General features: G+C 36.9%; 1 protein-coding gene across 1 annotated transcript in view; it reads right to left on the minus strand.

Annotated features, from left to right (window-relative positions):
- The window catches only part of LOC134258658 (TPR and ankyrin repeat-containing protein 1-like), a 30955-nt gene extending 15513 nt beyond the window's left edge, over positions 1 to 15442 (minus strand). The window contains exons 1-19 of the mRNA XM_062741201.1: positions 15185 to 15442; positions 14778 to 14937; positions 14207 to 14557; positions 13803 to 14072; positions 12789 to 13039; positions 11859 to 12012; positions 11241 to 11387; positions 10650 to 10883; positions 7275 to 7535; positions 6511 to 6884; positions 4579 to 4735; positions 3513 to 3836; positions 3045 to 3317; positions 2670 to 2838; positions 1953 to 2185; positions 1499 to 1759; positions 906 to 1061; positions 396 to 649; positions 1 to 170 (exon numbers count right to left, since the gene is read on the minus strand). The exon at positions 1 to 170 is cut by the window's left edge and continues 184 nt beyond it. Of these exons, the coding sequence (XP_062597185.1) occupies positions 1 to 170; positions 396 to 649; positions 906 to 1061; positions 1499 to 1759; positions 1953 to 2185; positions 2670 to 2838; positions 3045 to 3317; positions 3513 to 3836; positions 4579 to 4735; positions 6511 to 6884; positions 7275 to 7535; positions 10650 to 10883; positions 11241 to 11387; positions 11859 to 12012; positions 12789 to 13039; positions 13803 to 14072; positions 14207 to 14557; positions 14778 to 14937; positions 15185 to 15442 (4457 nt within the window). The remainder of the gene's footprint in view (positions 171 to 395; positions 650 to 905; positions 1062 to 1498; positions 1760 to 1952; positions 2186 to 2669; positions 2839 to 3044; positions 3318 to 3512; positions 3837 to 4578; positions 4736 to 6510; positions 6885 to 7274; positions 7536 to 10649; positions 10884 to 11240; positions 11388 to 11858; positions 12013 to 12788; positions 13040 to 13802; positions 14073 to 14206; positions 14558 to 14777; positions 14938 to 15184) is intronic.
- Positions 15443 to 15657: the final 215 nt, after the last annotated feature.

Consider the following 15657-nt stretch of genomic DNA (forward strand, 5'->3'; position numbering starts at 1 on the left):
TTGACCTCCTCTGACCTTGGCGGAGTTTCCTCCTGTCGTTCGTACAACATCAGGTCCTGTTCACTCTCCTCGAGGTCCTCAGTAATCCCAGCCTCATCTATTTTTGGAATTTTGGGTTTTTGTTTCTTCTTTGGTTTGACAACTCCTCCAACTGAGGCTAGCCGAAAGAACTAACAGAAAGACAGCAATGTTAATCTGATAGCCAAATCAATATGCTTTATTACCTCATGCACTCCCTCCCTCTTTTGATAAGGGGTGGTACCTTTTATGAACAAAAGCCAGACCACAATTCTTACATGAGTCATAGGCTATGTTGTTCTTCAAAAAGTTGTTAAAAGATGAGATTTTTTTCTTGAGTAACAGTGCTGTGTGTCTCATTTAATATATATACTAACCTGCAACCTTCTGTCATTCTTCGAGTTTAGGTAGTCCTTGGGCAGTTTTCCCTCTGCATTATATACGGAGGCATTCACTTTTCTGTCACATAATAATTCTGTAGCTTTCTGTGTGGTTGCATTGTACTTAGCTTTGGCTACCAGATGAAATAGCCCATCTCCCTCTGAGTTTGTCTGGGAGGGGTCTAACATTGGGTACTTCTCTGGATCCTTCTCATACATATCAAAGAACAAGTTCAGGATGGAAAAATTTCCTATAAAGAACAAATAAATTAATGACAATTTTCAGATAAGACTAAAGCTCTTCTTGTTTGTACTCATGACTTTGAAAAAAATTCCTATATTTAGGGACCATGCTAGCATTAAACATTAATTCAGAAAATTTTACAAAGGTTTGTACCTTTATGTAAAAGATTACCAATTTCAAATCCAAATTTAGGATAAGTATCATTTCAAAGAAATTGACAAAATCGAAAAATTATGAACCATGATGTAGTATAATAGTAAAACCTTTGTCTCTCTCCAATGCGATGGACAGAGCAGCATGGATTGGTGTATCTCCCTGGTTAATAGTTAGATGAACAGGGCTGGCATCCCATTTAAACAACACTTCTAATACTTTAAATTGGCATTCTTGTACTGCAGCAAGGATGGCCATTTTCCCATCTGTAATTTAAAATTTGTTTAATAATTTATTTCTTTAATAAAAACTAAAGCAAGAACATGTCTATAGGCCTGCTATTTTTCCAAATGCATCCTTCTCTAAACTGTATTAATTTCAAATGATTTCTTCTGCAAAAATCTCGGATATATGAGAAAACATGAATTTTCATCTAATTAAGTTCAAGCTTGTTATTCTAGATCAAAGAAGTTTTTTGACTATTTTACTTTTCCCATGAATGTTATCATTGTTCAATGTATATTTGTTTTAATATTCATATTATCTAGATACATTAACAGCAATACTTGTAAAATGACACACATTAAATTCAATGATTTCTTACGTTTTAAAACCCATAAAACCTTCAAATAATTACACCCACTTCAATATCAAATTTTAATTTATTTCTGAAACTAGCATATAAAACAAAGATAAACCATGCCTTTCTCTAATACAGCTCCACCATTTAACATGTAGTCCACAATATCCACTAACAACTGTTCTGCTCCCTGAAATGAGGAGTGTCGAATGACTTTTGCCACAGACATCGACTTGGCAAAATTAGGCATAGCCAGATCTCCATAATGTAATCTGTATTCTTTGACTGCTATGTACACTTGTCTCCACTTTTCAATATCAGCTAGTCCCTGGATAATTTTCTCGTACAGTTTATTTGGGATTTTAGCGAGTTTTTCAGGTATTTCTGCAAGAAAAGAAAGCAATAAGCAATATTTGAAGAAACAATCATCCTTTTTTACATGTTAAAAATTTAAACTCTTGTCTTTATGAAGCTACTTTCCTGTCTTTGAGATGCATCTCATTTGAAAATATTTCTTGGCTTACACTTCCTAAGTTTACTGGTTCTCTTTTTTTTTTTTTTTTTTTTTTTGCATTACCTGGGTTGAGGGACTTTCCAAGAGACTTGATCACTATGTCTAAGGCCATTTTTTCCATCTTTTTGTGTTTATCAGATCTGTGGTCCTTTCTCAGCACCTCTGCCAGAAACTGATAACCATGTCTCATATTATTTTCCTTTAGTTTCTCCTTTGCCTCCTCAATACGTTGCTCACAGTAATTAGTACAAGCAGAATCAGCTGTTGTATTTTTCACCATTTCTTTTTCTTTTTTCCTGCAAAAAAAGTACATCTGAATCAGATGAAAGCATCCAAAGAAAGCCCAAATATGTGCCTTTTTGCAAGTCTGGACAACATAAAGCTAATAGGCCTAGTTGCCAAAGAATGGACTTGCCAAAAACTTAAACCTCCTCACTCATCCAGAGGAAAGCCTGGTAGATCTGGTGAGCATCTATAGATAGTTTGGTCACAATGGGGCTTATAGTTACTTTGTAATAGATTTGTCCCTAAAACCTTTAATTAAAATGCAGACTTTTATATGGGAGGTTAAACATAAGCTCAACATTGCTTTAAGAAGATAGTAAAAAAAAAAGAACAATCAATTTTATTATGAGTGATGCTTCTTGTGAAATTTCGAAACAGTAAATTCCTCATATACTCAAGTGTACACTCTGAAACTGTCATAAGTAATTTCTAAAGCAAGCTTTCTATAAAATGTAAAAGTTCTGGTCCCAGTTCAGCAGAGTTACAGTCTCCTACCTGACACTTCCTTCTGCTTTTTTCTGATTTTGAAGCTGTCGTTTCCTCTCGGCCTCCTCTCGTTTTTCTTGTTTCTCTCGCTGATGTAGTTCTTGCTGTCTCAGTCTCTCTTGCCTCTCACGTTCTTGGTCTTGTCTAGCTTTCTCCTTCTTCAGTATATTCTCCATTTCTAAGAGCCAAAAAAAAATCTGAATTTTGTGACCTATTCTTTTTGACTTTATATATACAAAGTTTAGCTACTCCTTAAGACACAAATTTCTGCTATGCCAAAAATAACCTTTACTAAATAAATTTCACTTAATAGCTACTTTCATGAATTTCTTTTTTGTTCCAATCATCTCAACTAAAATGCAAGAAAAGCTGACTTGATCATACCTTGTTGCTGTGCCATCCTTTGATGAAGCAATGTAACGGCCTGACTCTCCCTGCCTGGTAGGTACTGTACAGCGTATTTCCCTGATTTATTTTTCTTCAGTACGTTGATGTCCATCTCCAACAAAAGATAAATGATCTGCAGGCGAACGTGTTGTTTGGCATTTTCTTCCTTTGTGGCCACATGGAGAACTGTATTTCCTTGTTTGTCTTGTATATTTAGGTCATTGTTCTCCTTAACTTTGTCCAAAATGAAGGCAAAGAGGTCAAGGGCACCTAAAAGTTTTAGAGAAAAATATGATTACACTAACAGGATTTCAATGAATTTATGTCAACAGTAAACTGGTTTTCATTCCTAAGCTTTCATAGACTCTTGAAACCGTTCTTACTATTTCATTGATTGTGTTGACAAACAACAGTTAGCTAGGGGTCATCTAAGTGACCCTTGTGGCCTAAAAATGACATAATTACCGGTCACCAGGGACATTCTGACAACAGCATGAAAGTAAGTGTCCGAGTTCTCCACTGACAATGTATGGTAGTCACTTCCTGTCTGTATAAGGTAGAGTATCAGATCCAGCACCCAAGGCTCTGAAGCCACCTTGTCAAGGTCACACAGAGGCTGCAGACTGACCTTGACCTCATGGTATAAATCCATGCTGATTAACTTCTGGCGGTGCTGTAGATAAGCAAACCTGGCAGGTATCAAAAGTCCACTACAAATTAAGTCGTACGAAGTCAGGGCCCAGACCTGTTTCCCACAACCTTTCAAGTCCAGCAGTGGAATCTGTCCCGCTAAATACATGGTAAATATCACAATTAGTTACTATCAATATGAATCGACATACATGTTTAATTTAACGACATCTTAATCTGAAGGATTAAATGAAACAAGTGAATTTAAAGAAAGTACTCCGCATGGACTCAATATAAAATTATTATGAATTCTGATGGTCTTGGGCTGAATTGAAAAGGCCTCAAGATGGCTCGAGCCTTAAAAATTTAAAAATATTGTTTCCTTTTATCCATAGATGCTACATACAGTATCAAAACTTATTAAATCAAGTTCTGACAAACATTTTAGAAAAGACGCTGAAATGTTCCAGAGGCTTGGAACAACTTGCCATGCTCTCTAATGAACAAATATTCCAGGACATCCTTAAAAATTGTTTGTTTGGAATTGCCACCTGAAGGGTTTCAGACACAGGAGGGAGGGAGGGAAATATTTTTTTGTTTTTAACTTGAAGAAATTTTTTTTAATTTTTGATAAAAATCTCAGTAAACAGTAAATACATTTTCAAACTTAAAAAAAGTATCTATCATCTACAAAAAAACCTAATTTTACTTAGATCTGACACTATATTTTAGTGTTATGTATGGTACATGTGATACATGTAATGGGCAAAAAAAAAAATGATTAAATAAAAAAAAAAAATCGTCCTACTTTGGTCAATAAAATTTTTTCAGGAGGGGGCATTTCAATGAGGCGGGAGGCAATTCCAAACAAACTATAATTTTATTTTGGCCCCAGTGATACCTTTAGGAGCAACTTTTGCCACTTCTCCCAGAATCTCCCTTCGAACGCCTAGGTTTGCTGGTGTTTCCTCTAACTCATTACAGGCATTACCAAAAGCCTGAATGGCTACACTGGACTCCCCTAGTGCTGCTTTGGCTTTGCCAATCCTCAGGTGTGACTGTCATCATTAACAAAGTTTGAAGAAATAATTATTAGTGAAGATTTTCTTAATGAGGAAGAAACATTTCCCCCTGGAAAAATTCAACAAGCTAAAATGAATATCTCTTCAAAATGCAGTTTAAAAATTGTACTTTTGCAAAATCTCAAGAGTGACACAAAAGTAAAATAAATTTAAACAATAATATTGCAACAAGAGGCCCCTGGGCCTTATAGGTCACCTGAGCATTATTCAACAACTTTCCAGTGACTCAATTTGATCCATGTTTTAAGCCAGATGCTATAGCATTTACAATCTGGTCATCATAACTATACACTTAGCAGTTCCTTAGTTTGGTTACTTTATACCCATAGGCAGGGTAGGGGAACAAAAAATGCATTTCAACTAAACAGTAATATTCAGCAATAATCAGTAGTGCCGCTACCACACATGAACCCTTGACTCTTAGGCCTAGATCCACACATTGCACTATTTTTGGAAAGGCATACTTGCTTTTCAAAAATATTTGATTAATACCAAGGAGCACATTTCAAACAATTCATTCATTTTCAGTACATAAGTACACCCCCCCCCCCCCCCACTATGGTACAACTGACCCTGGGGCCTTGAAATTTACAATTCTTGAAGATTAGGGATTGCTCATAACTATATAGGTAATTCATCTGCTTAAAACCTAGGAGCAAAGATGAAAATATTCAAAGATTTAATGTTTTTTCACTATTGTATAATCAATACAGCCCCGCCCTAACACCAGAACCCCTGACCCTGGGGCCATAAAATTCACAATTTTGGCAGAGGCACTCTTGTTCATCATAACTATGTACTTAGTTAGTTTATTTAATACAGGAGTAAAGAAGAAGATTTTCAAAGAATTCATGTAAGTGACACCAGAACCCCTGACCCTGGGGCCATAAAATTCACAATTTTGGTAGTGGCACTCTTGCTCATCATAACTATGTACTTAGTTAGTTTATATAAAACCTAGGAGCAGAGAAGAAGATTTTCAAAGAATTCATGTATTTTCACTATATAATCAATAGAGCCCCGCCCTAAAACCAGAACCCCTGACCCTGGGGCCATAAAATTCACAATTTTGGTAGTGGCACTCTTGCTCATCATAACTATGTACTTAGTTAAATTATATAAAATCTAGGAGCAGAGAAGAAGATTTTCAAAGAATTCATGTATTTTCACTACATAATCAATAGAGCCCCGCCCTAACACCAGAACCCCTGACCCTGGGGCCATGAATTTCACAATTTTGGTAGAGGCACTCTTGCTCATCATAACTATATACTTAGTTAGTTTATTTAATACCCAGGAGTAAAAAAGAAGATTTTCAAAGAATTCATGTATTTCCTCTATATAATCAATAGAGCTCCGCCCTAACACAGGAACCTCTGACCCTGGGGCCATAAAATTCAAAATTTTGGTAGAGGCACTCTTGCTCATCATAACTATGTACTTAGTTAGTTTATTTAATACCCAGGAGCAGAGAAGAAGATTTTCAAAGAAATAATGCATTTTCACTATATACTTATTTAGCCCCGCCCTAGTACAAGAACCCCTGACCCCAGAGCCATGAATTTCACGTATGACGACGGACAAAAACAGATAGCAATAGGTCACCTGAGTGACTCAGGTGACCTAATAAATTGGACAGAAAACACTAAATACATATTGTTTACTGCAAGTAAAACATCAGACTGACCACAGACAAAGAACAATGTTGAGTAAAAAGATATCAAACATTACTTTTTTCCCCTCATTATTACCTTAAACCAGTGTCCATCATACCCCACACTTTCCATTGCAGCCTCTAACGCTTCTTCAAACTGACCCATCTTTAACAAACACTCGGCTTTGTTGCCATATAGCACAGCTTTCTCGTGGTTTTCAACCTCTTCTTTGCATTCTTCTGAGATATAATCCAACAAATCACAATACATTTCGAATGCCTCCTCAATACAGCCTTGATTGTACAGTTCATTAGCCTCAGATTTTAGATCTTTCACCACTTGATTAGTTTCGCTTGTTGCTGAACTTTGCGGCACCTTCAGTTCACTTTTAGGGGGTTTAGGAGGTTTAGCTTTTTCTGTTGGTTTCTGATGGATTTCTGGTGGCTTCTTTGGTTTGACATTTTCTGTAGCTATAAATGTTTATTATTCAAATCTTAAGTGAATATATAAAATATTATTATTCAACAGCAACAAGAAATAAAAATTATTGTGAATACAAGTGTATTCTCAGTTTCAAGTTCTGCAGTAAAAGCAAAAGCTGGCTGTGTCGCTGTTCTCATTATCAAAACACATGCAGTCTCATATTCTAGGCTAGCATGACTGACTAGCCTGTCAATCAATTTGAAAAATACCATTTCTAATCTGACTGAAAAGTGATATGGTGCCATAGCAGATACATTTCCTGGCTGGTAACAAAGTTTGTTAAGGTTTTGATAAGGTTAAATCCTGAAGAAAAACCAAATCTTGCAGATTTTAACCTAATCCTTACAAGTCAAATATGAAATAAGAATGTGACTTACGCTTGGCGTATTTGAGCAGTATGTCGTACACCCCTTTGTTCTTGCTAGGATCCACATAATCAATAGGCAGGAGCTGGTCTCTATCTCGCTCCAGGGGGGACACTCCCTTCTGTAACAGCAGCTTGACCAGGGTGGTCAGGAGCTTTCCCTGGGGGGCAGGAGACATCTTCAGGAGGGTGTGGAATGGGGAATCCCCCTTACCATTCACAACCGTTATCATCTGAGGATTGTCTGGCATGCTCTTAAGTATTACTGTGTCTCCTAGGAAAGAAGGATATTTTAATATCTAGTATTCACAATTTTTGAAAAACATCCTGAGCCTAGTATCATAAATTGCTGGTGTGCAGTTTTATTGTGAAAATGCACTTTAATATCATACTCAGACATTTGTTCAATTTTCATTGAAAATCTCTTTTTTATTTTGCAATTTTTTTTTGCTTAATCTCTACTACAATTTAACAAATCTACAGACCTGCCTACCCTTTTCATTGCAAGGGTGTAATTTCAGTACATTTTTGGTGGAATTTCAGATGTTTAAGCATAATCAATCATGTTTTCCTATTTTTTTTTTTTTTACTATAATACTTTATTTTTTTTTTGGAACAACTGAAATTGTACATACTATTTACTAAACAAAGCTGGTATAAACCTTTCTTAATTTTTCAAATCATCTATAGGCAAAAAAGTGTTCTAAAATTCCAGTATCCTATATCAAACTCTATTCAACTGTACACCCTTAATGAAGCATTTGATCAATTTGTATCAAATAACTTAATCGAAGGCTTGCGTTTGAATGTTAAACAAGAAGGATATGAAGATAACGAACATATTCAATCTCAAAGTCCATAAAACAATACAAAAGAAGAGCAGAGCAAACACGGACCTCCGAAACATCAGAGGCGGAATCAATTGCCATGGAGGAGTAAAAATCCCCTGCTGAACGATCACACTCGCCGTGTGCTCCTTGTCGTGATCAGGAAATAACGAAAAAAATCCGTCGTCAATTCAGTGTATAAATAATGGACTAACAATTAGTATGAAAAACGTCAGTCAGCATTTGACTCAATGATAAATTGTATTTGCTGACAAGGTCATTGTATCGACCATAGAACTTAGGAAATGATGACTTTAAACAAGACGGCTGATATTCTTGTGTCATCAACTTGCTTGTCAATAATTTACCTCGTTTTAGAAATTGTGCATACACACAGCAAGCTCTTGCTCTAAATCGTACATTATAACGTAGCATTTTATCTTTTTAACACTCACATTTCTCATCTTGTTCTAAGCAATGTTAAAATAAACTTAATCGAGCATAGAAATGGCTGTACGTTTTGCAATATCATTTCATAGTTAACGTAAGTAGTGCCTCCTCGTCTTCTTCCGAATCTTTGCCATACCAGCTTACATGTAACTAGTGGGTATATTACGTACATTATCGAACTGGTCCTCTTTGAATTACTTTTCATTTCGTTTCAGCATTTCATATCAAAAGTGTAAAATTAATGTAAGTGGCATAATAGCATAATTTTGAGGAAAAGAGCGGAAGAATTACGCCAAAAGCGGAAGGGTAGGCAGGACAAGGTAGCTGTCCACATATCAACGTCTATTTTATTATCAAAAGCAAATATTTTATCATCATAAAACAAGAGGCCCATGGGCCACATCGCTCACCTGAGAAGCTTTGACCATTCTGTTCTTTACCAGATTTCACCCTTGTTATACATAATGCATCCCCACCCTACCCCACTGATCATAATTTAGACATTTTGAAATCTACACTACCACATGATCCTTCCATGGGCACATATGTTTCAGCTTTATGGCCCAGTGGTTCCCGAGAAGAAGGTTTTCAAAGATTTTTCCTATATATTTCTATGTAAACCTTTGATTCCCTATAATGGCCCCGCCCTTCCCCCGGGGGTCATGATTCCTACAATTTAGAATTTACACTACCCCAGAATGCTTCCACCTAAGCTTCACATTATCTGGCCCAGTGGTTCTTGAGAAGAAGATTTTAAAAGATTTTTCCTACATATTTCTATGCATAAAACTTTGATTACCCATTGTGGCCCCACCCATCCCCCGGGGGTCATTATTTGAACAATTTAGAATCTACATTATACTAGTATGCTTACATAAGTTTCAGCTTTTCTGGCCCAGTGGTTCTTGAGAAGAAGATTTTCAAAGATTTTTCATATATATTTATATGTAAAAATTTGATTAATAATTGTGGCCCCTCCCTTCTCCCGGGTGTAATGATGTGAACAATTTAGAATCTACACTATACCAGGATGCTTCCACATAAGTTTCAGCTTTTCGGCCCAGTGGTTCTTGAGAAGAAGATTTTCAAAGATTTTTCTAATATATTTCTTTATAAAACTTTGATTCCCTATTGTGGCCCCACCCATCCCCCGGGGGTCATTATTTGAACAATTTAGAATCTACATTATACCAGGATGCTTCCACATAAGTTTCAGCTTTTCTGGCCCAGTGGTTCTTGAGAAGAAGATTTTCAAAGATTTTTCCTATATATTTCTATGTAAAACTTTGATTCCCCATTGTGGCCCCCCCCTTCCCCCGGGGGTCATTATTTGAACAATTTAGAATCTACACTATACCAGGATGCTTCCACATAAGTTTAGCTTTTCTGGCCCAGTGGTTCTTGAGAAGAAGATTTTCAAAGATTTTTCCTATATATTTCTAAGTAAAACTTTGATTCCTCATTGTGGCCCCGCCCTTCCCCCGGGGGTCATGATTTGAACAATTTAAGAATCTACACTATACCAGGATGCTTCCACATAAGTTTCAGCTTTTCTGGCCCAGTGGTTCTTGAGAAGAAGATTTTCAAAGATTTTTCCTATATATTTCTATGTAAAACTTTGATTCCCCATTGTGGCCCCGCCCTTCCCCCGGGGGTCATGATTTGAACAATTTTGAATCTACACTACCCCAGGATGCTTCCACATAAGTTTCAGCTTTTCTGGCCCAGTGGTTCTTGAGAAGAAGATTTTTTAATGACCCCACCCTATTTTTGGTCTTTTCTTGATTATCTCCCCTTGCGAGGGGATATGTCCCTTCATTTTAACAATTTAAATTCCCCTTTACCCAAGGATGCTTTGTACCAAGTTTTGTCAAAATTGGCCCAGTGGTTCTTGAGAAGAAGTCGAAAATGTGAAAAGTTTACAGACGGACAGACGGACGGACGACGGACAAAATGTGATCAGAAAAGCTCACTTGAGCCTTCGGCTCAGGTGAGCTAAAAAGAGATACCACAGAACTGTAAATTACGAGAAATATTTGGTATTTCAGTTAATATACAAATTAAGTCTTCATAATTGAAATAAGAAAATAAATTCTGAAGCAAAATCTTACTTGTGAGGACACAGAACCTGGTGGCGGCATGTAGGGGCGTGTCCTCTTCTGACTCTCTGAACCTCAGTAAACTGTTGAGGTCTCCTCTATGTGTGATGAGGAAGAGAACAAGAGGGGTTATCCAGAAACCCACAGAGGCCGGGTCATCCTGGCTCTCAATGAAGGTAAAGAGAGTTTTATAGGTGATCCCCTGCATATCAGCATCTCTAGCATAACCCATGGCAACTACTTGTCCTGAAAGTAATAAATCATTTTAGAGCAAGGCAAATTTTCAATTCTTCATGTGAATTTGTGGACAGCTACTTTGTCTGGTTCTAAACATAGGAAATGGTGACCTTTAAATAAATATACAGATAAATAAACAAATGTAAAGATTTGCAAATACTTCAGCTTTGAAGTTTGCGATTCTGAAGATGGATTACAGATGGATGGACAGATGACAGACAACGGGTGATCCGAAAAGCTCACTTGAGCTTTTAAGCTCAGGTGACCTAAAAAGGTTTTTGTACAACTTTAGAGACTGAGCATTCAACACATTTGTCTTGAAAGTAAGTTCATTAATACCAAGTCATCCTGATGGAATGCACCTACCACCACCAAACATGAAGTTGATCCCCAGAACCAGAAACCTGATGGCCTCCCACTCTCCTCGCGCGCTGAGTCTGGTCAGAACATCTGACCACACGTCATTGGTCACCTTACTCAGGCCCTTGTAACTGGTCTCCAGATCCTGCTGCCCTGAAATCATTTACATTTCCATGATGAAAGTAAACGAGGCTCATGGGGACAATGCTCAACATAATCACATTTTTCTTCAGAATCTTTTCCCACCACATATTCTCAACTTATTTCTTCCACATTGATTGAGGCCTCATCCTAGCCCAAAAGGAGTGTAACATAAACAAACTTGAAGCCATACATATGGTGATGCTCAAGTATGATGACTAATATGGCCTTGCAAATTTGTTGGGATACCAAATGTTTAGATTTAGAATCTGACTGTTGGAAATTTGAAAATGTTCATTATGATTTCTGTAACACTGCTACTCCTGAAAGTATTTATTTGACATTGAACTAATTTCAGGGAAAAAAGGCTCCTTTGAACCTTAAAGAGAGAGTGACCTTATATCCCATTTTTGAAACATACAATATCATCTTGTGAGAATTTAAATCCTCTTTAATACTGTCTACTGATAGACAACAGAATACCTTTGATGTGTTGGAATGCTGTGACGGCCTCTACCAGAATGTTGCGTTTTTCTGAGGCAGTGCCCTCTCCCTTGCGATAGCCCTCCAGGAAGGCACTATACGCCTCCCTGTGTTTGTGTAGTGTACTCAAAATCTGACCTCGCCTCCAGTGTCCCTGTGGAAACAAATACATGACAGTGTACTCCTTAATGCCAACTAAAACATACATGTATCAAGTACATGTATATGCATCTAAAACTAAATATCTAAACACACTTTGATTTCTCTAAATGCAAAAATAGGAAAATTTATTTATTATTCAATAGTAACAAACAGTTTGATATCTGAGCAATGAATTGGTTATTAATCTTTTAATTAAAGGTTGTGATTCAAATCAAAAGTATGCAAGCCTCAATACTGTTCGGCAGTCCCCATCATCTGGCACATGCAAGTAAAAAGTGTATTCAGTTTTGAAAGTTTAAAATACTAATTCTGTCATAATATTTGACAGATACTAATTCCAATTTCTTCAAAATGATATTTCAAAATCTGTTATCTGAAATTTAGAACTCACATAAATTTGTAGATGCCATAATACAGTGAAAACTGTCTAATCCAACACCTGAATAGTCTGACACACTGTGAATTCCGACATTAAATGCCTTTCCAATTTAACTATTTTCCATGTTTTTAACACTGTGCAACCAAGCAATCTGACACAGTGTGCCTGAACCACAATTCATGAAAATTTTGTCTCGCTAATCAAGAGTCAATGACTATCTCGCGAAAATAAGGTGTCGCGAAAATTTAGTGATCTACAGTATTCCAACACAAAATTTGACTCCCAGTGCATGTCGGATTAGACAGGTTTCACTGTACCTGATAACATGCATGTACCAGTTTATACATGAACTACAAGAACATACTATCAATTATAAGCAACATAAAAACCTTCAGCCATGTGGGGTCACACTTTACAGCCTCCTCAGCATCCTCTAACGCCTCAAATACACTGTGTAGGGCCAGATGAACAGCTGCCCGGTTTGTCAGTAAGGTCACCGTCTCACGGGTCAAGTTCTCGTAACCTTTGGCCATACTTATTGCTCGGCTGTAGAAAAAAATGGCTTCCTCTAATTCTCTGTTCTTGTACGCTGCATTTCCTTGCTCTTTCAAATGCAGAATTTTGACTTTCACATGGTTTCCTTCAATAGAAATTTATAGTCTTGTATAAGTACCTCCTATCAATGGAAATATTGTTTTGGCAAATTAAGATATGTTGTCATACTACAACATTCTCTTTGCTATATCTTATTTTTAATTTAATAATTTTTTGGTAATAAATGGAACCTTAAGCTTACCGATAACTTTCTGTCAAAGATTACAGAAACTATACATGTAGGTACATTTTGCTCAGTTTATCAAAGATCACTTAGAATATAAAACAATTCTAATGTAAAGATCTAGTAATGAGAGGTTTCTAGAGATTTCTCACGTCTGTAAATTGAACTTCTTTAATGATGATTTATATCAACGACTTGGTAAGATAAGATACATTGGGATATAATGTTTGGGTCGATACAATGAAAAAAAAAATTTTGTTCCAACGATTCTTATAACAAAAGAAGAAACCAGATGAGAAAACATGGGAGTTGCATCTAGACCACGTCTCTTAGGAAACAGTAAAGGAAAATGGTTCTGTTCTTGATTTCTTCTTTAGTATAAAAAACAGTTATCAGAATTACTATTAACATCATTTCAAAAGCAATTTGAATCCATGAACATGCTTCATTTTGTATCTTTCTCAATTAAAGCCATGAAGTACAGGAAAAATTAAGTTCAAATTACTATGACATCATAATGGATATAACATTTAAAAAGACATTCAAAACTCACTTAAAATATATAGATCTTCACCGTTAATTCTTATTTCAAAACCTGAAACAGAACTAATTCCATATAAATTACCTGCTACATTTGTGAGTTTGGAGAGGAGACTATACCCCATGTCTGTGGGTGTGAGGTAGTCTATGGGTAGTTTGCCTTCTGCGTCAGGAATGGAAGGACGACAGCCATTGTTCACGAGAAGTCGAAGCAGGGTCTCTCCCAGCGAGCCATTGATTTTCCCAGAATGCACTAGTACATGGAAAGCCGTTCTCTTTTTATCATCCACAGCATCTTTTTCTTCTGGTGTTGTCAGATACTGGCTGAACATCAGTTTTATCAAGTCAATATTGCCTGGATGGATAATATTTATTATTATACGAAAGATAAAGTATGAAATTCAAGCATAACAAAGATTCTTTGTAAGATAAGCAGAAAAATGTGTGATAGACATTAACAAGTACACAGAAAAAAATATCCCTATTAACCTGTATCTAATGCCACTGTAAGACCAACATGAATGACTGGTTTTCCCATTTTCTGTTCTATATCCTCATACGATGCACCACTCTTCAGAAGACAGATCGCTAGCTCTACACCGAATCTTTTGAGGTCAGGAGTGGGCGTGGTCTTCAGCAGGGTCCCCACCGAAAGGTTATCCACTGGACAACTGGCGGCCGCTGAATCCAGGGAACTGGGGGGCCCCGCATGGACCCCCAGCACTAACAGACTGACCCCCTCCCAGCAATTATTACTGGCTAAGCGCTGAAGGAGCTTCCTTTGGTTTTGAATGGATCCTGCATGAATCTCAGTCGTTTCCAATACACGGTTTGGGTCATCTAAATTTATGTACTTATTATATTGTTGTTTTTTTTCATATCAAATTTAAACAGCTGGTGCAAATTATTAACATCATTCTACTTTATGTTACTACTTTAAAGACTGACAATATACATGTATTATTGAAACCAATTCTTACACCCAAAATCATGTACACGTATATTTAAAACATCTATTTAGACTTTAATCTTATGTAAACTTTGCCTCTGAACAACTTACTTCTGAGGGACACTATAATGGTGACAATTTCTGCCAGGAAACTGACCACTTCCTCCTCCTGCCCCTGGGAGAGAGCCACATTATACCCCCCTAGAATCGCGTCCAGAGCCGACCCCAGCTGCTTCAGTTCTTTGTTGGCCTGAGCTGCACGCCAGTATCCCTTGATGAATATTCATAAGTATAAAGTAAAACCTTCACAAGATAATCCCTTAGGAATATTCCCAAGTACAGAGTATGGAGTAGCTATTTAATTTTCTGCACCCGTTTTTAAGGAATAAAAGAAATGCTTTAAATATCTACAAAATACGTTTTATGTTCTTTGTGAATAAGAACAGGTGAGATGAGATGAAGATGATGTCAATGTAATACTGTAAATAATACAGGTAGACAGTTTACAAAAGTTTTACCTTTATCCACAGAGGGTCTATTTGAATGCTGGCATTGGCATCGTCTACCGCTCTTCTCCAATCCCTCTGTCTGTAGAAAACCAAGGACCTGTTGCTGAGAAGTTTTGGGATCTCATGCATGAGATGTGGGAATGCCTGTGCCATATGCAGGGCCTCCGTGTACAGTCCTGCTGCCTGACGTAACCTGTTCTTGTTCAGGGCCTGCTGAGCTTCCTGTTTCATCTGGTAAAACCTCTGAGTCTCACGGTGCAGGAACATGGCTGCCAAAAAAATTATTTTCAATTTCAAGTAAATTCAGAGCAAACAACTTTTATCATCAAAATACAATAAATCAATAATAGCGAAACATTACTGTAGAAAATTTGTGAATATCTGCTTTAAATTGCAAACTTGTAGAAATACAACCCCCATACAAGATCTGAGGACAAAACATCAATAAAGTTGAAGGTCTCTTACACCATTTCTAGTACTGA

The sequence above is a fragment of the Saccostrea cucullata genome, unplaced genomic scaffold (assembly GCF_032062105.1).
Source record: "Saccostrea cucullata isolate Sc308-1 unplaced genomic scaffold, CSIRO_AGI_Scuc_v1 ctg487, whole genome shotgun sequence".
Lineage (NCBI taxonomy): Eukaryota > Metazoa > Mollusca > Bivalvia > Ostreida > Ostreidae > Saccostrea > Saccostrea cuccullata.